Genomic DNA, 26,433 nt, shown 5'->3' with positions numbered 1-26,433 from the left:
TTCTGGCTTTTAGTATGCTTAGTGTTCCTCCTATAGTTTTTTTTTTTTTTCAGCTCCTGTGTAGCACAGGAACCTGGGGCTCCAGATCTATGACAGGAAACATAGAAATGGATTCAAAGAATGGCAGGCTCCAAGAAAAAAAAAAAAATGTTTTGAAACAGTGATTCTACATGATTATATGACTGTATTAATCTGGCAGTTGTTTTTATGAATTTAGAGTTGCCAGCCCACCTCATTTTGCTAAAAAAAAAAATTATAGCTTTACTATATTTGGATTGTCATGGCCTACTTCCCAGTGCCACCCCTCTTGACTCATCAGTGAGGAAATATTCAGTAAGTATTAGTTACAGAATTTTCCTTTCTAATACTACTAATAGTAATAATAATATAATAATAATTCTTCCTGAAATGGGAAGAGCAATGTCGCTCACCTAAGTGATTAAATGTAAGAGCTGGGATTCAATTTGTTCTTTTTTTTTTTTTTTCTTAAGGCATTTTATTTTATTTTTTATATTTGTAGTTAATGGACCTTTACTTTTTATTCATGTGTGGTGCTGAGTGTTGAACCCAGTGCCTCACACATGCTAGGCAAGCACTCTGCCACTGAGCCACAACCCCAGCCCCTCAATTTGTTCTTAGCTTATTTTTCTTTTCTTCCCTTTTCTCTTTTCCCCTCTATTCTTCTTTCTCCTATCCCCCCCACCGCCACCTTCTTGAATTGAACCCAGTTTGAATTCAATACCACTGAGCTATATCCCCAGCCCTTTTTATTTTTAGAAATATTTTTCCTTTAAAAAAATTTTTTTTCTTTGTTGTTGATAGATCTTTATTTTATTTATTTATACGTGGTGCTGAGAATCGAACCCAGTGCCTCACACATGCCAGGCAAGTGCGCTACGGATCAGCCCCAGCCCTTTTTCATTTTAAGACAGGATCCAGATAAGTTGTATTATCATGCCTAGCTTATTATGCTTTTCTGGATGGCTGTAGTTTTTCTTCAATATACAGAGAAATTGAATTAGCCAATACTTGTCATGATTCATATAAATTACAGAATAATTTAGAACTTAATTGTTCAGTAATTTAGAGTATAGGAAATATTCAGTAAATATTATAGAATTTCCCTGTTTTATAATAATAATCCCTAAAATGGGAAGAAAAATAAACATGACTCATCTAAGTGATTAGATTTAACATGGCCAGCTCTCTGTATTTGCAGGTTTGTATCCTCATATTCAGCTGTCTGTAGATCAAAAATATTTGAAGCAGAATATGGTAAGTATTGTATGTTGTGTTCCCGGCTGTTTGGAAAGCTGAGGCAGGAGTATCATTTGAGAACAGGAGCTTAAGACCAGCCTGGGCAACTACAACAACAACAAAATTATTATTTTTTTTTAAGTTGTATTGCTGGGCGGGCAGGATGGCGCATATCTGTAGTCCCAGCGGCTTGGGAGGCTGAGGCAGGAGAATCCTGAGTTCAAAGCCAGCCTCAGCAACTTAGTGAGACCATGTCTCTAAATAAGATATTTTAAAAGGCTGGGTATGTGGCTCAGTAGTTAAGTGCCCTGGGTTCAATCCCCGGTTCCCCCCTCCCAAAAAAATGCATCTGTATTGAACATTTACAAAGTTTCTTTTTTAAAATTTTTTATTGTTTTTCTTTCATTATTTCCTAAAAAGTACAGTGTACAACTAGGTACATAGCATTTACATTGTATTCATTATTAAGTCCTGCACATAGGTGATGATTAAAATAGACTGGAGTGTCTGCCCTGTGAAGTTTATATTCTGGTGGTGGTTGGTGTTGGTGATAGGCAGGGTCAGGAAAAAGGTGATCGTATAACAACATAATTTCAGATAATAAGTACTATGTTTTACTAAATATTAGTTCCTTAAATATTAAAATGGCAATAAAATAGTTGTTAGGAAGCTATTTTATTTTTATTTATCTATTTTTAAATATTTATTTTTTATTTTTTGGGTGGACACAATATTTTACTTTTATGTGGTGCTGAGGATTGAACCCAGCGCCCTGCACATCCCAGGCGAGCGCATTACTGCTTGAGCCACATCCCCAGCCCTAGGAAGCTATTTTAAATGGGTAGTCAGGGAAGGCATCTGTGAGCAGATAACTTTTTTTTTTTTTTAATATTTTTTACTTGTTGATGTACCTTTATTTTTTAATTATTTATATGTGGTGCTGAGGATTGAACCCAGTGCCTCACACATGCCAGGCAAGCGCTCTGCCACTGAGCCACAACTCTAGCCCCTAGCAGGTAACTTTTAAGTTGAAACCTTAGTAACATGAAAATCAAGCCATGACTATCTGGAAGGAAGAGCATTTTAACATCATTCATGGAAAGAAGTTATAGTTCACTTACTATGCCAAAGATAATTAGTTACATCTATACAGCTAGTCTGGTTTTACAACTCTGGATCAATAAAGTATTTTGATTGCATAAATGTATTATCAGGCTTGTTGAAGTAGTGCTAGAAACTATTGAAAGGCATGTAGAGGTACAATGTTAAAAATGGTGATGAATGAGCAGAAAGGTGAAAAAAAATTCTGTAATTATATGGTACTTTGTAATTACATTGGCAGTACCCGTAGAAAATTGTATGTCCTCCCAACCTGGCAAGTAAGTATTGGGGAATGAACCCACAGGGCTTTGTGCATGTTAGACAAGAGCTCTACCACTGAGCTGAATCCGCAGTCCTCCCCTTCTCTCTTTATTTTGAGACAGTCTCAAATTGCCAAAGTTGCCTTGAACTTGCTATCCTCTTGCTACAGTGTCCTGAGTAGCTAGGATTACTGGCATGCACTATCATGTCTGTCTCATTCTTAGAATATTGAAACAGAAATGGAAGGAGATTTTATTCTTAGATTATTCAACATATTTCAGTTGTCAGGATGCCACTGGAGTGCTTGCATATACTTATTAGTTAGGCAGCAGTAATGAACAAGACAGACAAAATATTCATATGGAAATACTTTCCCTATCTCAACTTCTGAGGTCTAAGCTGTTTGAGGACAAAGCTGTATTCATCTTGCTTGTTCAATAAATATTTGTTAAATGTAAAGTTTAAAGAAGCTACATTTTTTGAGAGCTTCTGTGTGTCCATCTCTTTACATTTTACATAAAGTATAATTGATGAATAGTAATCTCCACATTTTAAAGTGTACAGTTTCATAAGTTTTGACCAAATGATTATATATGCATATATTCATATCTCATATTTTCATATTCATATCTCATATATTCATATTTTTTGTTCTTATTTGATCCTCACAAAAGTGCTGACATTTTCTCCTCTTTCTGTTTAACAGATAAGCATATTGGAGATCAATGTGGTTAAGTAATCATTTGAGTACACAGTGAGTCAGAATTTGAAGCAGAGTTGTGAAGTGGTAGAGTAGTTGTTTGTGTTTAGTAAGTTTAGTTTTGTTTTTCAGCATTGCACTCTGGAGAACTATTACATCCTGTGGGTTTTCTATGTTAGGGAAAATCTGAAATCTCATCTATAATTTATCCACAGGACCCTCATATTTATTTATTCTGCTGTTGTAATTGATATTATTTTTAGCAAAAAAATTAATTTTGATCAAACCCCAAATATCCATTTTTTTTCTGTTTGTGATTTGTTATCCATACATAAGAATCCATTGCTAAATCCAAGATCCTGACGTTTTACCCGTTTTAAAGTTTTGTAGTTTTAGCTGTTACATTTAAATGATTGATGTATTTTGAGTTAATTTTGTATATATATGATATGAGGTTGGGATTCACCTTCATTCCTTTGCATGCAGTGATCCAGTTGTCCCAGCATTGTTAAGACTTTTCTTTCCCCATTGAGTTTTTCTGGCACTGTTGTCAATCATTTGGTAGCAAATGAAACAGTATTTCTGGAATTAATAAATTCGATAAAATCAGTTCTGTTTTATCGAACTATATACTCTATTCTAGTATCACACAGTTTCGATTACCTCCCCAGATTTTTTGAAACATTCTGACATCAGGTTGTCATTAAAATCTTTTCTATTTGGGAGCTGGGGGTGGGAACCTAGGGCTTCAAGCCCACATGCAAGGCAAGCTCTTTACCATTGAGCTATATCCCAGCCCATATCATGTCATTTTTTAAGTAAATATTTCAATGTATCTCTAAAAGAATGTAAAGCTAAGAAAAAGTAACATTGATACATGTAAAAAAATTAACATTAATTAATTTAATACCTAGTCAGTTCAAATTTTCTTAATTATTTCTTAACTTTCCCGAACCCCCAAACAGAGTCTTGAACCCAGGGGCACTCTACCACTGAACTACATCTCCAGTCCTTTGTACTATTTGAGCTAGGTTATGCCTAGTTGTTGAGGCTGGCCTTGAACTTGTGATCCTCCTGCCTTAGCATCCTGAATCACTAGGATTACAGGTGTGCCCCAATTGCATCCAACTTCTTTTTTCTTTCTTTTTTTTTTTTTTTGTGTGTGTGTGTGTGTGTGTGTTTTGGGGGTTGGTAATGAGGATTGAATCCCCAGGGCCTTGTGAATGCTAGGCAAGTCCTCTATCACTAGGCTACATCTGTAGCCCAAATGCTCATTTTATATGTGTGTGTGTGCGTGTGTGTGTGTGTATATATATATATAGACACACGCACACACACACACATAATAGTTGTGTATGGACTCAGTGCCTTTATGTGGTGCTAGGATTGAACCCAGTGCCTCACACTTGAGAGGCAAGTGCTATACCACTGAGCCATCATATTTTTTTATTTAACATTTTTAATCATTTAAGACGTTTTACATTTAGATCATTGGTCCATTTTGAGTTAGTTTTTGAATAGGATGTGAGGTAATAGTTTAGTTTCATTTATTTGCCATTAGCTGTATTTAATATCTTCAGATATTGCACAACCATCACCGCTATCTAGTTTTAGAACAGTTTTTTATCAACTTTAAAGTTAGCATTTTAAAAATGCTATTATAAATGGTGTTGTCTTATAGTTCTAATTTTTAGTTGCTTGTTGTTCTGACATAGATATAGAAACTTTTTCCTCATTTAACAGGGTCTAACTGTGTTGCCCAGGCTGGCCTTGAACTTGTCATCTTCCTCTCTCATTCTCCTGAGTACTTGGAATTAAAGGTGGTTGCCACCATGCTTGGCTTAGTTGTAGGATTTTTGTATTATATCTAGGACCTTATATATCATGGTCTTAAAGTTCCATTATCATTTCTAGTAGCATTTTTTCACTTAGAATTTTCTGCATAATTGATCATCATATCTTTAAAAAAAAACAAACTTTATTTCTTTTACTTGTATACCTTTGTTTTTATTTATCTACTTTTATGTGGTCCTGAGGATCAAACCCAGGGCCTCGGAGGCACTAGGTGAGCCCTCTATCGCTCAGCCACAAGCCCAGCCCATCATCTTTTTTAAAAAATTTTTTTTCTTGGAGGCTGGGGATGTGGCTCAAGTGGTAGCACGCTCGCCTGGCATGCGTGCGGCCCGGGTTCGATCCCCAGCACCACATACAAACAAAGATGTTGTGTCCGCCGAAAACTAAAAAATAAATATTAAAAAAATTTTTTTTTCTTATAGTTGGAACAATACCTTTGTTTAATTAATTAATTAATTAATTTTTATGTGGTGCTGAGGATCTACCCAGCACCTTGCACATGCTAGGCGAGTGCTCCACCACTGTGCCACAACTCCAACTCTACATAATATATTTTTTAAAGTGTTTTTCTTCTTCCTGTCCAATCATTTTACCTTTTTTTCTCAGCCTATTTGCAGTTAACCTCATTTTTTATTGTTTATTGTAAATGGGATTCAAATGAGGTTTACAAGTTGATATATCTCTTTTTTTCCGTTTTCATTTATTTGCTAGGTACTTTTTTTTCCTTTTTTTTTTTTTTTTTAAAGTTGTTGATGAACCTTTATTTCTATGTGGTGCTGAGAATTGAACCCAGTGTCTCACACATTCTAGGCAGGTGTTCTACCACTGAGCCACAACCCCAGCCCTGCTAGGTACATTTTGATTCATTGATCAGTGTAGAGTTTTGCCCTTGTGGAGCTTGCTCATAGTATTTTTCATCAAATTTACATTAGTGAAATACCTTGATTTTTTTTTTTTTTTCCTCCAATATGTGGGTCAACCTCAAATTCCAATATAAAAGGTTGGTGGAGTTATTTTTCAAACACAATTTTTAAAATTTGTTCTTTTTAGTTATACATGACGTTAGAATGTATTTTGACTTATACATACATGGAGTTTCTGGTTGTGTGTTCATATACAAACACAGGAAAGTTATGTCTGATTAATTCTCCTGTCTTTCCTATTCCCATTCCCCTTTAGTCCCCTTTGTCCAATCCAGTGAACTTGTATTCTTCCCTCCCCCCTTATTGTGTGTTAGCATGTTGCATATATTTTAAACAACCCTTTAATAATTTATCAATCCTCTGTACCATGAATAAACAAACATATAACTAAATAAATAAAAATAGAAAATAACCATTCTTAGTCCAGATGTAAGAACAAAACAAGTTATAAGCTATAGTTAACTGACTCTTAGATTAAGAGCTTAATGACTGACTACTTTGAGAGGATTCTCTTCCAGTTTTTCTTTCCTGATACTTGACTGGGCTCATTAATACGTTAAGTATTTTATTGTGTGTCATATATAAGGCATGGTTTCTGTGCTATTAGAAAGATAGATAAATACTGCATGCCCAGCTTACTGGTTTAGGTTTTAATTTGTCTCAGAGCTCCTGGTCAGGGGTGTGAATAAATGTAAGAAGTTGAAGTTTTTTTGTTTTACCTGTGGTACTGGGGATTAAACCCAGTGCCATGTACCTGCTAGGCAAGTACTTTATTACTGAGCTACACCCCAGTCAGGACTGTATTTCTGTAGTCCTACAGTGTGCCTTTAGATGTGGCTACCTCTACTTGTGGTACTGATCAAAATTTTCACAAAGATAACTGCTTGATGTCCACATAGTTTTCTCAAACGTGTGACTATGATTCCTTGGAGGATGAATACACTTTAGCGCCCAGCTAAAGTATATTTGTATTTCTTAATATTAAGGACATTCTCTTTCAAGACCAGAATATAGTTGTCAAAATAAAGTAATTAGCCCTGTGCATAACTACTGTCATATTTCAGACTTTTTTCAAATTTTTTGTGCAAAAAAACCCATATACATTGAATTATAATTTTTTTTGAAGTTGTAGTTGGACACAATACCTTTGTTTTATTTATTTTTAATGTGCTGAGGATTGAACTAAGGGCCTCGCACATGCTAGGTTAGTGCTCTACCGCTCAGCCCCAGCCCCTACTTATAGATCTTAATATAGCAAAATGTAAATGAAAATTGAAACATTGCTTATTATACAGTAGCTTTAAAATTATTTAATATGAAATATGAAGTGGAGTTTCTCCAGAAAAAAAAATATTTGTGTGACATTTGCCTTACCTCAGGGTTTATGTGCTAAGAGTTTTTAAAAAATCAGTAACCAGGCTTTTATGTTTAAATTGAAAGGAATATGTAAGTATAAATGAATAACTTTCTTTTATGTAGTAGCAAAAAAGAGTCAATAATCCTCTCAAGCAAAAGACTATTTTATTTCCTCCTAACTTGGATACATCATAAGCATAATCCACAAGTGATATTGGAACAGGTAATGGGCACATGGGATTCATCATTCATTTCAAAGTGTGGTAGCTGCTGGCTCATCAGCAGTAATTCAGCTGTCTTGCCTGAACAATTATCTCCATCTGGAAGACATACTCTTTAGAAACATATTTTCTGTTAATTTCAGTAGGACTTCCTTTTGGTATAATATGAAAGTTCCTGGTCTCAGCAAAACCTGAGTTATAAAATTGGCCCCAATGCTGAGTAATTTTCTTTTCAAAACCCAGCCATATATACCACCATTTCCTTTGTAGTGAGTTCCAGAGACAATATCAAAATTGCCTTTTTGCTTCATGGTGTGAGAAAGCAGTATCCATATTAATTCTGTAGTGTATAATATGTAATTCTGTAGTTTTCTGTGGCATGTTCCGGTCTATGGATATATGCAGGTTCTATACCAGTTCTTTTCCTCTTTTGATCTTAGAAGAATTTGTTTGGACTGAAGATCTTTTTCAACTGTTTAGCAACATACTTTTTTCTAGTCCAGGAACCAGTCCAAGATGGTATATTGCATCTTCAGTTACATTTCTCTTTTGGTTCTATTTAATCTGAAATGATTCCTTAAGGTTTGTGTTTTATGGATTTACACTTGAAAATTTCGGGTTGTTTTTTAGAAGATCCCCCAGGGTTTGTCTGCTGTTTGCTCTCGATTAGTTTTAGGTATGCATTTTTGGCAGGAATAACACAGAAGTGATTGGTATGTTTTTTCTCATTATATCAGGAGGTACATGATGTATATTTATCTTATTGCTGGTGCTGTTAACTTTGATTACTTGGCTAGGGTGTGTCTGCTAGGTTCACTGTAAGATTATTTTTCACTTTGTCATTAGTATCTTGTTGGGGGTTTCTTTGTGTCTATATAAATATCCTGTTTCAGGGCTGGGATTGTGGCTTAGCGGTAATTGCTCACCTAACACTTGTGAAGCCCTGAGTTCGATCCTCAGCACCACATAAAAATAAAGGTCCATCAATAAAAAGTACTTTTAATAAATAAAATATCCTGTTTCTTCTTTTTCTTACTATTTTAAACATCCACTGAGGATTTTTTGCCTGAAGTAGTTGTAAGAATTGTTGTTTACCAAATGGTGATTTCCCATTCACCCCAATTACATCATTCCTCCTTTTTTTTTAATTTTAATATTTTTTTAGTTGAGTTTTTACTTTATTTATCTGTGGTGCTGAGGATCAAACCCAGGGCCTCACACATGCCAGGCAAGCGCTCTACTACTGAGCCATAATCCTAGCTTCCATCTATTTTTAACATTCTATCAATCTGACAACTAAAAACGATAGCGGAATGGGACTGGGGTTGTGGCTCAGTGGTAGAGCGCTTGCCTGGCATGTGTGAGGCCCTGGGTTATTAGATCCTCAGCACCGCAGATAGATAAATGTATGAATGAATAATACAGGTGGAATTTGAGGCAAGCTTTGTAGGTCAGGGCTCTTGGTTTAGAATGGCCCAGGTCATTTCTGTGAAGAATTTATCTTCAGTAGCCCCAAAGATATGTGAAAGGGTACAGAGAGTCCAGGAAGACTGCCTCTTTTTTTTAAACCCAATGAATTGACACTTACTTCAGATAAAGAGGAACATCTTATAATGAAGAAACATTTTTTTGTTTTAAAGAATTTTGTCTGATATTAAAACGGCTGCTCTAGCTGTCTTGTGCTTGTTTCTATGTCTTTCCATCTTTTTATTTTCAGTCTTTCTGTTTTTGAATCTGAAGTGTCTAGGCAGAGTATAGTGGGATCTTTTTAAATCTGACAGTCTGCCTTTTGATTGGATTGTTGTTATTAATAGAATTGTATTTGACTGCCGTTTTACTTTTTCTTCCTTTCTTTATTCCTCCTTTGCCAGTTTCTTATGTACCAGTGAGTATTTTCTAATGTGGCATTTTCATTTCTTAAAACAAGATTTTTTTTTAAAAGTCACTTCCTTAATTGTCATTCTTAGGCTTATCCTGTACAGTCTTCCTATTGTATCCAAAGTAGATTGGCTCCAGAATGCCTTTCGGCATTGTTAAAAATCTGAGGATGCTCAAGTTCCTTATATAAAATGGCCTAGTATTTGCATGTAACGTGTACACATGTTCCCATTTACTTTAACTCATGTCTAGATTACTTGTAATACCTCATACAATGCAAAAGTCTGGTAAATGGGTGTCATAGTGTATAATTTAATGATAAGAAAAACATTCAACATAGACACATTTTTTTCTTAAATATTTTTGATATACAATTTGTTACATCTGCAGCTTGGGACCCATGGACACAGATGACGAACTGTGTGTCTTAACCCACGTAACTTAAAATTTATACCTATTTCCAGTGAGATAAAGAAAAGTTACTCCTGTGTAACTCGCATTTCCTTTTCCCTGTTTTTGTGGTATCATTGTTGTAAGTATACCTACAAATGTTTGAAACCCAGTGATAAATTGTTATAATCATTGTTTTATATAAATCGGTGTCTTTTAAATAAGCTGAGAAGAAAGGAGAGCAAGTATATATTAATAGCTTTTGCTAAATGGACTCAATGGCACATACCTGTAATCCCAGCTACTCCCCAAAGGCTGAGGCAGGAGGATCACATGAGTTCAGCCTGGGCAACTTAGGGAGACCCTGTCTCAATAAAATTATGAAAAGGATTGGGAATATAACTCAGTGGCAGAGGGCTTGCGTAGCTTGGGTAAGGCCTTGTGTTCAATCCCCAGAACTGTTTTTCTCTTCTTTTTTAAAGAAGCTTTTGTTATGGTAAAAGTCTTATTTATTGTTTCTGGTGCTTTTCATTTGTTCCTCTCTAGAGTTATTCATTAGCCCATACAACTTTGCTTTTATTCAGTTTTTTTGTGTGTGTTATTGGCAATATGTTAGCTTTTTATTTTGTATAATCTGAGCAACACTTTGCATAATACTGTTTTATATGGTTGAATTTTAAGTCATTAATAGAAGAAAGAAGAAAAATACATATATACTATCTTGTAATTAAACAATTACTTTTCTTGGCTCTTGGGGTTCTTTGTGGATTAAAATTACTGTCTAGTTAATTTTTTTTAGCCTGAAGAACTTTTTTAGTGCTACTAGTAGTAGATACTCTCAAAATTTTTTGTTTATCTGAGAATAATTTTTTTCACCTTTACTTTAGAAAGAGCTTTGCAGGATTTAGAATCTTGGTTGACAGTTATTTTCTTTGGATACTAAGAGCTTTGCAGGATTTAGAATCTTGGTTGACAGTTATTTTCTTTGGATACTTTGGATACATTGATCCCATCTCTGACTTTTACTGTTTCTAATTAGAAGTTGGTGGCTGCCTGGTGCACGGGGACATGCCTGTAATCCCGATGTCTCTGGAGGCTGAGGCAGGAGAATCACGAGTTCAAAGCCAGCCTCAGCAAGTTAGTGAGGCCCTAAGCAACTTAGTGAAACCCTGTATATTTAAAAAAAAAAAAAAAAAAAGGCTAGGGATGTGGCCCAGTATTTAAGAACCCCTGGGTTCAATGGACCTTTATTTTATTCATTTATATGTGGTAGCTGAGCACTGAACTCAGTGTCTCCACATGCTAGGCAAGTGCTCTACAACTGAGCCACAACCCCAGGCCTTAAATAATTTTTAAAATACTTTTTAGTTGTAGATGGACACAATACCTTTATTTCATTTATTTATTTTTATGGGATCCTGAAGATTAAATCTTAGTGCCTCACACATGCTAGATAACTATAGCCCCAGCCCGGCTTTCACCATTTTTACGATACTGTACTTGATGTTTTTATTTTGGAGACAGAGTCTCAAACTTGAGATGCTTGAGTTGTCCCCAAGTAGCTGGGACTACAGGCGTGAGCCACTTTATCAGTGGGTTTTTAAAATTCTACTTGAAGGAAGTTCATTGAGTTTTCTGCTGTGTAGGTTTAATGTTTTTCAGTAAATTTGGGATTTCACATCCATTATTCCTTTTAGCATTCTCCTTTTTATTTTATTTTGCTGGTTTTCCTTTATGTGTATTTGGACTCATGGTATCCCACATTTCTTTGGGGCTGTTCTCTTTTTTTTTTTTTTTTGTAGTACTGGGGCACTGGGGGTTGAACTTAGGGGCACTCCATAACCAACCTGTTTAAAAAAAATTATATATAGATATATTATATTTTAGTTGTTGATGGACCTTTATTTCGTTCATTTATTTACATGTGGTGCTGAGAATCGAACCCAGTGCCTCACACATGCTTGGCAAGTGGCAAGTGCTCTACCACTGAGCCACAACCTCAGATCCCATCCCCAACCCTTTTGATACTTTATTTTGAGGTAGGACCTCACTAAGTTGCTCAGGCTGGCCTCAACCTTGCAATCCTCTTGCCTTAGCCTCCCAAGATTACAGGCATGTGCCACTCTGCCTGACAAAACTGATTGGGTTTATTTTTATTCACTCTTTTTCTCCCTGTCTTTGATTTTCATAATCTTTTTTTTTTTTTTTTTTTGGTTCCAGGGATTTAATCCAGGGGTGCTTAACCACTGAGCCACATCCCCAGCCCTGTTTTGTATTTTATTTAGAGATAGGGTCTCACTGAGTTGCTTAGCTCCTTGACATTTTGCTGAGGCTGAATTCATGATTCTCCTGTCTTGGTCTCCGGAGTCACTGGGAGTACAGGCAAGCACTACATGCCCGGCTCATAATCTATCTTGATCTGCAAGTTTATTATCAGTTCAAGTATCTGTTGAGCTCCTCTGGTGAATTTTTTAAGTTGTTGTGCTTTTCAATTGTAGGATTTCCATTTGCTTCTTTTAAATCAATTTTCTTTATCAACAGTCTCTATTTGATGCAGTCTTGTAATTATACCTTTCTTTACTGGATTTAATCAATATTTTTTTAGTTTTTTTTTTTTTTCTTCTTGTTCTTTTTTCTTTTTTGTACTAGAAATTGAACCCAGAGGCACTCTACCACTAAATTACATTCCCAGGCCTTTTTATTTTTATTTTGAGACAGTTTTGCAAAATTGCTGAAGCTAGCCTCAAATTTGCAGTCTGCCTACCTCAGTCTCCTGAGTTGCTGCGATTACAGTTGTATGCCACTTTGGCTGGCTCCTTTAGTTCCCTAACCTGTTGATAGTGACTACTTTTGTTTTTGTGTATTTAGTCTGACATCCAGTCACATAAAAGCAGTTTGTATTGGTATTACCTTCTCCCCCTCACCCACAAGGGTTGGGGTCATGCTTTTCCATGTCTTGTAATTTTTTTGTTGAAAATAGATTATTACATTCATATGTGTTCATGTCCATATGTGTTGTGTGCCCCCACCCCATCTTGCCCCCAGTACTGGGGATTGAACCCAGGGGCACCTTAGCAGAGATAAGTCTCCAACCCTTTTTTAAAATTTTTAATTTTGAAACAACATCTTGCTAAGTTGGTAGGGCTTCCCTAGTTGCTGAGGCTGATCTTGAATTTGCAATCCTCCTGCTTCAGCCTCCCAAATTGCTGGGATTACAGGCATGGTAAACCTGGCCCGGCTAGTCTTGCCTCTCTTAATGATGGTGTTAATGATAGTGTAATTATACAAACCTAAGATGGAACACTAGTCACTAGGCAGTATTACTTGTGAGTCCACTATCTCTATGATGTCTGTGGTGCATGAATGTATTTATTTATTTTCATGTTTAATGGCTGTGGTTGACTTTAGTTAGTCCTATCCCTTCCCTGCCCCCTGTACTGTCAGCCTCTGCTGCCCCATCTGGGGCTCAGCCTTGAATGTGCCCACAATCGCTCCAGAATTGGTTTTGGCATGGATTTGTCTCTTCTTGATATCACCTAGCTGTTAAGCTACAGTAATTGTTAGCTGATTATTATCTTGATCTTAATGATGACTTGGGCCATAAACTTCTTCACATTGATTTGATCAATTTTGAGCTCCTTTGAAGGGAGAGTTCCTAAAGTCAGTAATGAGATTGTTTTGATCTCTGGAGAAGTCTCAGCTGTCCTTCATTCTGGCCACAAAACTAGCCAACTTAGTTGAATCATCTTCAGTGAGTCTACCAGGCTTCACTTTTTGTGTGTGTGTGATGAGGTACTGGTGATTGAACTCAGGGGCACTCAATAACTGAGCCACGTCCCCAGCCCTATTTTGTATTTTATTTAGAGACTCACTGGGTTACTTAGCACCTCACTTTTGCTGAGGCTGGCTTTGAACTTGGTGATCCTCCTGCCTCAGCCTTCCGAGGTTTCTCTCAAGTTGCTGGGATTACAGGCCTGTGCCATCATGCCCAGCAGCCTTCGCTTTTTTTTTTAAGCTTTATTTATTTATATTCTTTTATGTGGTGCTTTGGATTAAACTCAGTGCCTCACACCTGCTAGGCAAGTGTTCTACCTACCACTAAGCTTCAACCCTGGCCTCACCTTCCTTTGGGAAGACATTCTGAGCTTTTTTCCCTCCCAAATTGTGATAAAATGCACATAATCTATACTATTGTAGCTACTTTTAAGTGTATTGAGTGGCATTAAATACATTTCACATTGTTGTGTCACCACCATCTGTTTGAATTTCCAAAGCATTTCCATTATACCAAAAGAAACCCAGTAAGCAGTTGTTCCCTATTCCCCCATTCCTGATCTCTAGCAGCTACCTTTCTATGAATTTGACTATTCTCAGTATAAGTAGAATCTTATAACATTTGTCTTTTGTCGGTCCTATCTAATTTAGTCTGTCTTCAAGATTTCTGCATATTGTATGTACCAGAACTTAATTTTTATGGCTGCATAATATTCTGTTGTACATACATACCATATTGTTTATTCACTTATTCATTAATAGACATTTGAATTGTCTCAACCTTTTTTTTTTTTTTTGGCTATTGGGAATAATGCTGCTATGAACATGGGTGTATAATTTTATGTTTGAGTCTCTGCTTTGAATTCTTTTGGGTACATACTCAGAAGTAGAATTACTTGATCAAATGATCATTCTGTTTAATCTTTTTAGGAGCCACTGTACTTTGTTCTTATAGATATAACAGTACACAAGGATTCTGATTTCTCCACATCTTTGCCAACACTTGTTATTTCTTTCCTTCTTTTTTTTTTTTTTTTCAAATGGTGGTACTGGGAATTGAACCCCAATTCTAAGCTTGCTAGGCAAATGCTCTATTACTGAGCTACGCCCCCAGGTTATGTTTATTTATTTATTTATTTTTTAAAGAGAGAATTTTTTTAATATTTATTTTTTAGTTTTTTGGTGGACACAATATCTTTTTTATGTGGTGCCGAGGATCGAACCTAGCACCCTGTGCATGCCAGGCAAGCACATTACCGCTTGAGCCACCTCCCCAGCCCAATGTTTATTTTTAATAATAGCTATCATAGTGGTTGTGAATAATATTCATTTTTTAGTTTTCGGCGGACACAACATCTTTGTTTGTATGTAGTGCTGAGGATCGAACCAGGGCCGCACGCATGCCGGGAGAGTGTGCTACCGCTTGAGCCACATCCCCAGCCCCTAAGCATCTTTTTGTATGCTTATTGACTATCTGAATGACTTCTTTATAGAAATAGATAATATTGAAATTTTTCATCATTTTTGAACTTTTTTATTGTTGAGTTTTAAAGTTTCTTTTTTATTTTGTTAAAATATATTTTTAGTTGTAGCTGGACACAATATCTTTATTTGTGTATTTTTACATGGTTCTGAGGATTGAACCCAATGCCTCACACTCGCTAGGTGAGTGCTTTACCACTGAGCTACAACCTCAGCCCAAGTTTTAAGGTTTTTTTAAGAGACCTAGTCTCAGTATGTTACCCAGGCTGGCACCATATTCCTGTACTTAAATAATCCTCCTGCCTCAGCTTCCTGAATAGCTGGAACTACAGGCGAGCACCACTGTTTCTAGCTTAAAAGTTCATAATTTTTGTGACGTACCATGCATCTATTTTTTTCCTTATGATTCCAGTGCTTTTTGGTGTTACAGTTAAGAAATAATGTCAAATTTAAGGTCATGAAGATTTTCCCAGTTTCTTCCTAAAAAATTATAGTTTTAATTTACATTCAGATCTTTTATCCATTTGGAGTTAATTATTGTATAATGGTATAAAGTGAGATTCAGCTTAATTCACTGTTTGATTTGAAAAGACTCCTTTCTTCCACTTCCATTTTTTTCATCTACTCTGCCATGGTGGGGATTGAACCCAGGGCCTTATGTGTTAGGTGAGCGCTAACTACTGGGCTATAGCCCTAATTATGTGTCTTTATAGATATACTTTCCTCTACATGTTTTTTCTTCTCTAAACATTTGTTATAGGAACTGCATCATTTTTTTAATGTGGGATTTACCACGTTGTGGATTCAACTATTGTATAACCTCATAGTATTAATTGATCTATTCTTTGTTCTCATGTTTCCTGTGAACTGATAAATCAGTAAGCTTGGTGAGATCCAGCCTCATATGCATATTGCATTTCATCAGAAGGCATTTCTTTTTTCTTTTTTCTTAAGGGAGGTTGTACAAATGTAGAATGGTATGATGATCCCTTGCATACTTGTTACCCAACTTCAGCACTTACCAAGATGTGCTGGTTTTGCTTAATTTATTACCCATCTACTTCACCCTTTTTGTGTTATTTTCAAGCAAAATAAATTATTTTTTGTGTAAATTCCTTTCTCTTTCTGTTTTTAAATTTATTATTATTGTTGTTTTTGGTATTGGGGATTGAACCTAGGGGCACTATACAACTGAGTTTTACCCCCAGTTTTTTTTAATTTTTATTTATTTATTTATTGTACTAGGGAGTGAATCCAGGAGCGATTAACCACTAAGCCACACCCTCAGCCCTTTTCTGTATTTTCTTTATAGAGACAGGGTCTTAACTTTGAGTTACTTAGGGCCTCATTAAGTTGCAGAGGCTAGCTTTGATCTTCCCATCTCAGCCTCCCAAGCTGCTGGGATTACAGATGTGTGCCGCCATGCCCAGCTTTTTAATTTTAATATTTATTTTTTTATTTGTAGTTGGACACAATACATCTATTTTATTTTTATTTTTATGTGGTGCTGAGGATCGAACCCAGGGCCTCACACATGCTAGGCAAGTGCTCTACCGCTGAGCCACAACCCCCACCCCCCACCCCCGGCTTTTTAATTTAATTTTGAGACAGGGTCTTGCTAAGTTGTAAATTTGCGATTGCTCCTACTTCAGCCTTCCAGGTCACTGGGATTATAGATTTGTGCCACTATACCTGGGTTTTCTTGTTTTTCATGCTAGGTATCAAATTTAGGGTCTCATACATGCTAGACAAGTGTTTTACCACTGAGCTACATCCCAGCCCCTAAATTTCTTTATATTTATTTGGTAGGCATTTTGAATCACTTAAATGTTATATTCAATAACTACTGAAAGAACAGAGTCCTGGTTAGTGGTGTTTTGTGATACCTGATCTATCCAATCATTTTTAGGACTAGAATGTGATCTTGACCTTTTTTTTTTTTTTTTAAGTTGTAGATGAACACAATGTCTTTGTTTATTTTTAAGTATGGTGCCTCATACTTGCTAGACAAGTGCTCTACCACTGAGCCACAACCCTAGCTCTTGACCTATTTTGAGATTTAATATTTGTTGCAGGTTGAGCATCCCTATCAGAAAATGTGAAATCCAACATTCTGTAAGATCTGAAACTTTTTAGGTTCTGCCATGGTGTTATGAGTGGATAATTCCATACCTGACTTCATGTGATGGATTGCAGTCAAAATGCAGGTGCACTGAAAATATTGTATAAAATTATCTTCAGCCCATGTGGGTAAGTTGTATGGAGCTGGGTGTGATGGACCACAGCTATAATTCCCACTACTTGGGAGTTGGAGTGAGGCAGGAGGATCGGTAGTTCCAAGTCAGCCTTGCCAACTTGGTGAGACCCTGTCTCAGAATAAAATTTTAGAAAGGGCTGGGGAGGTATAACTCAGTGGTAGAGTGCTTACCTAGCATGAGTAAAACCGTGGACTCAATCCCAGTTTAAAAAAAAAGAAAAGATATATGAAACTGTAAATGAATATCTAAACTTGGGGCCCTTTCTCATGACATTTCCTTAAATATGCAAATATTCCAGTATCTGAAAAAATCTGGAATTGGAAACACTACTGGTCACAGTATTTCAGATAATGGATATTCAACTGGTATGTAAAATAGTAGTTTTCTTGGCCAGAAATAATACTGTTGAAGAAAATCAAAAGTAAAAACATCTGAGTGGACCCAAAAACAGAGGGTGGGTGGGGGGAACAGTTTCAGGGAATGTTGCTTTGATATGGTAACATACTTCCTGGGTGTCTGTCAGACTCTGTGGATCAGTGAAGGTCAGTGGCAATCAGTGGTTTCTGTACCCTGTGCCACTTTATGCCTCTGTAAGTCTTTTATTGTTTTCCTCAGTGAACTATTTGTTCTACTAAGTAAACTGGTTTGTCAAACAATTGCTCTTTATTAGTCAAAGATGTAACTGTGTAATCAATTAAAAAGATAATGTGAGTTCTATAAATAAATATTATGTTTAGTCTCTCTGTAGGGGAGGTTACATGAGTTTAAGGACATTTTGACACTTCATGGCATTTGTTCAAGGTTTTGTAACTGGCTCTCAGCAACTACTAGGATAAGATAATCCTTCTAATAAGCAAAATTTAGCCATTTTAAGCTTTTCGGGTATGTACTACAAGTAAATAGGAGAGAAAACACTCAGTAAATTCAAATGATATTTGAAAAAGTATAGAACTTTAGTTAGGCTTAATTTCAGGGAGACAGCATAACCTAGAAATGGAAAGCCTGGGAATATAATTTAAGTATTAGCTCTACTGCTCAAGAACTGAATGGATTTGGTTGAGATATTTAACTGCTTTATAGTTTACTATAAAACAGAGGTGGTAAATTAGACAAACACATGTGGAATCAAATTTAGATTTAATCAAATTTGATTAGATTTTGATAAAGTTCACATTCTTTCCTCTTTGTGCTCTTCCATGATCCATTGCCTGTTTTGTATCTCTGGGCTTTTCCATAGTATCTAATTCATAGGAAGTTCTACAAATGATAAATTATTAGTTATACTCCTTAGGTTTTAAGAATTTCTACGTTTGTACTTGCAAGAGGCAAAGAGTTATCACAATGTTAGAAGTGAAAGGAATTGGGCTGGGGTTGTGGCTCAGCCGCAGAGTGCTCGCCCAGCATGTATGAGGCCCTGGGTTCGATCCTTAGCACCACATAAAAATTAAATAAGTAAAATAAAGGTTTGTGTCCAATTATAACTAAAAAAATAAATATTAAAAAAAATAAAAGGGCTGGGGATGTGGCTCAAGTGGTAGCGCGCTCGCCTGGCATACGTGCGGTCCGGGTTCGATCCTCAGCACCACATACAAACAAAAATGTGTGTCCGCCGAAAACTAAAAAGAAAAAAATATTAAAAAAATTCTCTCTCTCTCTCTCTTAAAAAAATAAATAAAATAAAATAAAAGGAATCTTAGATCATTTGGTCTTGACTATTATTTTCTAGGTGAAGAAACTGAGCCAAGGTAGTAAGAGTTGGAGACCAAGCCAGAACTGGTGTCAGAGTTAAGATCTGTGTTACTATACTGGGAATGGCACCAGTCATATTGCTAGACTTTTTGGACCTAAATTGTTCTGGGCCCTGAATGTTTTAAATTTTGAGTGTTGTGATTATTTTATTAAAATGGGATTTCAGTTCTATTTGATCCAGAGTGACTAGAGTTTATAAATTATGTAACATTTCATTTTACTAATTTTTAAAGTAATTTTTAAAAATTATTTCTAAGAATCCTAATCTTTTCCATTAAAATAAGCTTTAGGTTGTAACAGTCATATCTGTGTCTTTGAATTCCACATTTGTTGATTCAAATAATGGTGTATCGAAAATATTTTGGGAAAAAAACTGCCATCTGTATTTAATATGTAAAAAAGTTTTTTCTTGTCTTAAACAATACAGTATAACTACTATTTAATGACATTTACATTGTATTTGGTATTTTAAGTAATCTAAAGATGTGTAGGTTCTATGCAAATACTACACCTTGGGCTGGGGATGTGGCTCAAGTGGTAGCGCGCTTGCCTGGCATGCGTGCGGCCCGGGTTCGATCCTCAGCACCACATACAAAGATGTTGTGTCCGCTGAAAACTAAAAAATAAATATTAAAAAAATTCTCTCTCTCTCTCTTTAAAAAAAAAAAAAGGGGGCTGGGGATGTGGCTCAAGCGGTAGCGCGCTCGCCTGGCATGCGTGCGGCCCGGGTTCGATCCTCAGCACCACATACAAAGAAAGATGTTGTGTCCCCCGAAAACTAAAATAAATAAATATTAAAAAAAAAAAAAAAGCAAATACTACACCTTTTCACCTAAGGGACTTTAGCATTCTCAGATTTTGCTATCTCGGGTCTTAGAACCAATCTCCCAGGGTATCAAGGGACAAAAATGTTGTTTTATAATTAAATTTACTTGAAAATAGAGTTAACCTTACTGGAAACCTTGGCAACCAATTTTCCAAGGGAGGAAGTTGGAGGAGATATACTGGTTGCACAGATCACAACATGTTATTTAGAAGTAAAAGTGCTCTGGATGATTTAATAATATCATCCATTTTCAGAGGTGGGGGAAATTATGGTTACATAGTGTAACATATGTTACATATATTGGTTAAATCAGGAATGGTACCTGTATTTGCTTCTGAGTAGCTCTTTATAGCAGTGATTGGTTACTTTTGGAGTAAAGATTAGTATTAACTCAGGTTTAATGTTAGTTTTTTCTTCCAATAGGCTATCTTTATTTCGTTGATTAGATTTGATAAAGTTCACATTCTTTCCTCTTTGTGCTCTTTACCTACTGCCTGTTTTGTATCTCTGGGCAAGTAGAGCATAGAGAGCCATCCTTAGGCAGGCTTTTAGACTAAATAGTAGGTGAACTGTCTCCCCAATTAGCTTGTTCTTTGAGTAGAATTTATAAGATATTTTAAATTTGAGGCTATACTTCAGTTTTTTCAGTCTCTTGAGTTTAATAAAAATATATATTTAATCTTTTCAGAGGTCGAAACAATAGCAAAGGACTGCCTCAGTCTACGGTGAGTAACTTTAATGTTTGTAAAAAATTGTTGGCTAAAATATGACTTCTAAATATACATTAAAGGCCAAGGCAAAAAGCTTTTTTTCTTTATTGTTGGAAACCTTCCTAGATTAATATAGTATAGTACAAAATTATTGGTTATATGTGTTGTGTTTTGCTGATAACTGTGTATAAAGTGTAAAAATTGCATATGAATGATAATTTTGTCATAATAAGAATGTTGTTATTTTTTTTTAAAGAATTTAACCTTTATTTATTTTTATGTGGTGCTGAGGATTGAACCTAGTGCCTCGCATGTGCTAGGCAAGCGCTCTGCCACTGAGCTGCAGCCCCAGCCCTCATTTGTTCTTTTGTAAGTGACTAAAGGCAAATTGAAGCAATTAATCTCTAAAAGATAAGTAGAACACCAAGGGTGAAGTTTGGAAAGTTTTTTGGTGTGTTAGTCTACTTTTTGTCACTGTCACCAAAATACCCAACAAGAACAACTTTGAGAATGAAAAGTCTATTTTGGCTCATAATTTCAGAGGTTTTGTCCTTGGTTGGATAACCAAATTGATGTGGGCCTGGGGTGAAACACAGCATCATAGTAGAAGTATGAGGGAGGAAAGTCATTCAATTTCTGGCAGCTGAGAAGCAGAGAGAAGACGGGAAAGGGACTCAGGGAAGAACCACTCTTCCAGAGCATGCCTCCCAATGACCCACATCTTATTTATCTTTTTTTAAAATTTTTAAGTATTTCTTTTTAGTTGTAGTTAGACATAATACCTTTATTTTATTTATTTATGCGTAGCACTGAGGATCGAACCCAGGGCCTCACATGTACTAGGTGAGCGCTCTACTGCTGAGCCACAAACCCCAGCCTTATATATTTATCTTTATGTGGCACTGAGGATCGAACACAGTACCTCACCCATGCTAGATGAGTTTTCTACCACTGAACCACAACCCCACCCCCAACATTCAAGCTTTTTATTTTGAATTAATGAGCTATAAATTTTTTAAACTCCTTTCATTTTTCTCCTTTGGAAAGGGCCTTCTGATCTTACCTTTAGGAAGCCAGTGGAATTTACATGGAACTGAAAAGCATAAGTTCTGTTTGATAAATAAGTTATCACTAATTTTTGAGTCACCCTGCCTTTATTAGACAGATTGACTTCATAAGGATCAGGAGAGCACAACTTACGTTATTATGTATTATGGGGTGGTGTGGTTGACCAGATGTTTAAACACTTGCATCGATTGATTCAGGTATGCAGAGAGAAAGTAGCCAGGGTTCTCCTCATTCCATTAATTTGTTATTTATTAAGAGTTATTTTACCCTTTTTAGAATATAGATAGGAGTGGTTTTTGTTTCGTTTTTTTGTTGTTGTTGTTTTGTTTTGTTTTTTTTTTTGGTTGGTTTTTGATTTTTGTGGGCCTGTACATGCTAGGCAAGTGCTCTACTACTGAGCTATACAAATGCAGATAATTCTCTAACTGCCAGTGCAGTTGGACAGTAAAACAGTTCCATCACCCATCAAAATCCTTCCCAATCATTGATTTGCCTTCTCTCCTCATGACTTTATTTTTCCTCTTTTAGAGAGGTTTTTTTGTATCATGTATAAATCATGTTGTTAATTGCTATGTCTAACTTTACTGTTAAAAACCCTAACTTCTTCTTTAAGGAAGCAGAAGATTGTAGTAAACCAAATATTAATACATGTGAGGAGCTGTGAGGAGTTACCAGCAATCTAAAGAATTTGTAACAAAATGTTCACTTTAATGTATATGGAAGTGTAAATACTAATTTATAATATTGTTTTTTAATATTTCAGATTTCTTTTGATGGAATCTATGCAAATATGAGGATGGTTCATATACTTACATCAGTTGTTGTAAGTTATCAGATTGTTGGGAATAGATTGCTTTGGGTGTAGGATAAAGTAATTTCATGAAGTTAAAATGTAGATAAATGATTGTCAAAGTACATTTGTTGGGTCATATTTGATCAAGATGATTTAGGAAAAAATACATTAGAACTCTTTATGTAATCTATTGTAACTGTAAACACGTTCTTGTTAGCACTGTATAAAATAATATTTGTATTTAATTATCTGTTGTGTATTATTTTATCTGATATAGGTGGGATCAGATGTATTTAACTTGAATATTTATAAATTTATACTGTAAACTCTGAGTCTTCTGAAGAATTTTGAGATTCCAATGTATTGTTAATGTTCTGAAATTTTTATTGTTTGCCAGTGAATAGCTAGTATTGAATAAAGCCTAATGAATTATGAAACATAAAATGAAGACACATATCCCTGATGATGGTAGTACTGTTTCTTTAAAAAATTAATTGTCTGTTTTTAGGGATCCAAATGTGAGGTACAAGTGAAAAATGGAGGTATTTATGAAGGAGTTTTTAAAACATACAGTCCTAAGGTAATTATTTATTTCTTTTTTTTATTAATGTAAATCAACTATTATTTGTTTGTATTACTGCCTGAGCAGTGTCTATTGAATTCTGATTAGCAAATTTGTAGTTACGAAGTGAGCGTATTTATCATGATTGGCTTCATATGGTAGTTCTTAAAAAGAAAAACATTTTCATGCTCAGTGTATTTTGATTTTTCTGTAAAGTTTCAAATACCAATTATTTTAATGATCAGAGTGCTCAAAAGAGCAAGTTTTAGATTTAAGGGTATTTTTTTCTACAGTTCAAAGGATTGAACTAATGGCTTTGTGCATGCTAGGCAAGTGCTCTACCACTGAGCTATGTACCCAGCCCTTTTTATTTTGAGGCAAAGTTTCATTAAATTGTCTAGGCTGACCTCCAACTTGCCATCCTCATCCCTCAGCCTAAGTTGCTGTGATTACAGGTGTGCGCTACCACATCTGACTTGATTTGATGGAAAATACAATAGACCACATATTTTAAAAAGGGCATGATTCTTTTCTTTTTTAAAAAAATCTATTTTTATCTATCTATCTATCTATCTATCTATCTTTATGTGGGCCTGTACATGCTAGGCAAGTGCTCTACCACTGAGCTATACCCTCAGCCCTCCAAAATGCATATAATTCTGTAACTGCCAGTGCAGTCGGACAGTAAAACAGTTCCATCACCCAGGATCGAACCCAGGTCCTCACACACATGAGGCAAGCACACTACCACTGAGCTACAACCCCAGCCAATGATTATTTTCTTAAAGTAATTATTTTTGCCAAAGACATAAAAGAAATAGCACTTTCATGAACTTAAGGGACTTCTATCAAATTTTTTCCATAAGTGTTTTAAATATTTACTCATGTTTTTCATTTTAGTGCGATTTGGTACTTGATGCTGCACATGAGAAAAGTACAGAATCCAGTTCGGGGCCAAAACGTGAAGAAATAATGGAGAGTATTTTGTTCAAGTGTTCAGACTTTGTTGTGGTACAGTTTAAAGATATGGACTCCAGTTATGCAAGAAGAGGTGGGCTTTGGTTTTCTAAATATGCTTCCCGGTTTATTAGATTTATTCCAACAATGATCTCTATAGTGATCATATAGACATTTTTTTCAAAACAAAATATATGCTGTCTAGTATATGACTAAGATGAGTTGGGTTTATTTTTTTTTTTTTTGTCTTTTAAGAACAATGGAACTTTGAATCCATTTTTGTTGGAAAAATGCTCAAAATTTTGGAGAACAATTATGTGGGTATTTCAGTAGCAAATATTGAGTTTATGTTCTGTAAAAAATTAATTTGGAAAGTATTTTCTGCAGTTTCATAGTCAAAAATGCTACTGATATTCAGTTCAGTTGAAAATTCTTGTTCCATTTGGCCAATGATGCTTTAATTTATAAGTAGACCTATAAATCTGCAAGGAAATCAAAACATAGGGATATAGAAGAAAGGCAGAGATCTGTGGATAGAAAATAATCATTTAATGAAGATGAAAAAAGGTATAGAACATTCCTGTTTTAAGAATTTAAGATATTATGTACTTATTAAAATTTAGTTTATTTCAGCGTTTATTGAGGAGGAACATGAAGGAGTCGCTGCCCTTCATTTGGAGAGCATACTCTGCAGTGCTGAGTGTTCATTAACATGGTGAATGGCACTTGAGCAATTTTGGACTTGGTTCTGAAATTCTTTAATTAAAATAGTCAAATGTAAAATTCTTCAGCAGATTGTAATTCATTACAATTTGGTTTTCATGATTCAGTCTATACCAAACACTGTTTTCGTTGTTGTTGTTGAGCTGATTTTTCTACACTGAAACTATAAAGCACAAGAAATTAAAACCTTTCTTTTAACAAGGTTCTCACCTATTAGCTTGCTTTTTCAGAGGCTAGCAACAGTAGGCACTCTGCAACTGCTTTGAAATGCTGATGGAAAGTGCAGTGTTCCATTTTTAATCTTCTCAAATGTTTGCATCCCTTAGTGGGGGCTGGGGAGGGTTGTGGGGGGCTGGTACTGGGAATTGAACTTGGAGGCACTTAACCACTGAGCCACATCCCCAGCCCTATTTTGTATTTATTTAGAGACAGGGTCTCACTGAGTTGCTTAGTGCCTCCCTGAATTGCTGAGGCTGGCTTTGAACTTTTGATCCTCCTGCCTCAGCCTTCCAAGCTGCTGGTGTTACAGGTGTGTGCCACTGTGCCAACTCCCGGTTCTTTTTCAGTTTAATTTGAGACAGGATGATCAGGCTTGCGCTACTGTGTGTGACTGTAGAGGTACACTTTTGAAAGTGTTCAGTATGCTCTTAAAAAGGTAGATATATTTTGCTATGTGCTAAAATGATTATTTTCTTTATAAAATGATTGTTCAACTGAATATCAGTATTATAGTTTCAGGTATTTTATTTAAAAACTGTGGTGGTTTAGTGAATTGTACAGTTGTGTATCCATCTAGTACATAGCATCCTGAAATAGTGTTGTTATGTCTTTAAGTTTTCACATCTTTTAAGCCAGGTTCTCAGGACTACTCTGGCAGAAGTTGCTCACTATAAAATAAAATTTCTAATCTGGATATTATCAGCATGTTGACATCCCTTTTAGAGTTATTAATGGGATAGTTCATTAATGGAAAACATGAAGGCACTTAGTTCTACTTTTAGATGTACCTTATTTTATATTAGAGACTTAGATTTCTAGCCTCCTGGAATAAGGCAAGGTAGGATTTAACCAATGCTTGTTAATGCCGTATCACAAAGTTTTTAAGTGTCCAGTTTTCACCTATAGAGATTCTAATTTAATTATTAACTTGGGTGGGATGTTGGGCATGTGATTATGAAGTGCATATCGGGGATATGAACCATAGGTTTATGAGATTATAGTATTAGTCTGTTCTGTGGGTCTTGGACTTTTGTTCTTTTTTTTATTGCCTTTCAGTGCCCTTTCTGTCTCAGAAAGGAGGATTATCTTCAGTAGTCTTTGCTGCTATTGTGCAATACTAATATTCTACATCTTTTTTTTTAATTTTTAAAAAGTTATTTTTAGATATACATGACAATAGAATGACATTATACGTACATGGAAGTATAACTTATTCTACATCTTAAATAGACAGATGGATTGAATTTTTTAAGGATTAATAGAAATTAGTTGGGCATGGTGGTACATGCCTGTAATTCTAGGTAGTTGGTAGCTTGAGGCAGGAGGACCTCAAGTTAGGGTCTCAAAAAAAAAAAAAAAAAAAGGTGGGGG

General features: G+C 35.6%; 1 protein-coding gene and 1 pseudogene across 22 annotated transcripts in view; one reads left to right on the top strand and one right to left on the bottom strand.

Moving 5' to 3' along the window:
• The first annotated feature begins 313 nt into the window (after positions 1-313).
• Positions 314-26,433, top strand: part of Atxn2 (ataxin 2) — a 107,430-nt gene continuing 81,310 nt past the window's right edge. For 18 of the 22 annotated variants that reach the window (XR_007341394.1, XR_007341395.1, XR_007341392.1 and 15 more), the window contains exons 1-4: positions 20,719-20,755; positions 22,572-22,631; positions 23,110-23,181; positions 24,064-24,214. Coding sequence is in view for 17 of the 22 variants with exons in the window: in XM_015502516.2 (XP_015358002.1) it covers positions 22,599-22,631; positions 23,110-23,181; positions 24,064-24,214 (256 nt within the window). In the remaining 5 variants the exon portion in view is untranslated. Of the gene's footprint in view, positions 334-20,715; positions 20,756-22,571; positions 22,632-23,109; positions 23,182-24,063; positions 24,215-26,433 lie in introns of those variants that run through there. The other 4 variants (XM_015502515.2, XM_048785611.1, XM_015502517.2 and 1 more) reach the window with 3 other exon arrangements.
• On the bottom strand, positions 7,479-12,884 carry LOC125611237 (annotated as a pseudogene).

This window comes from Marmota marmota, unplaced genomic scaffold (genome assembly GCF_001458135.2).
Source record: "Marmota marmota marmota unplaced genomic scaffold, marMar, whole genome shotgun sequence".
Lineage (NCBI taxonomy): Eukaryota > Metazoa > Chordata > Mammalia > Rodentia > Sciuridae > Marmota > Marmota marmota.
Note: the sequence above shows the minus strand (reverse complement) of the source record. Positions and strands in the feature narration are given on the sequence as shown.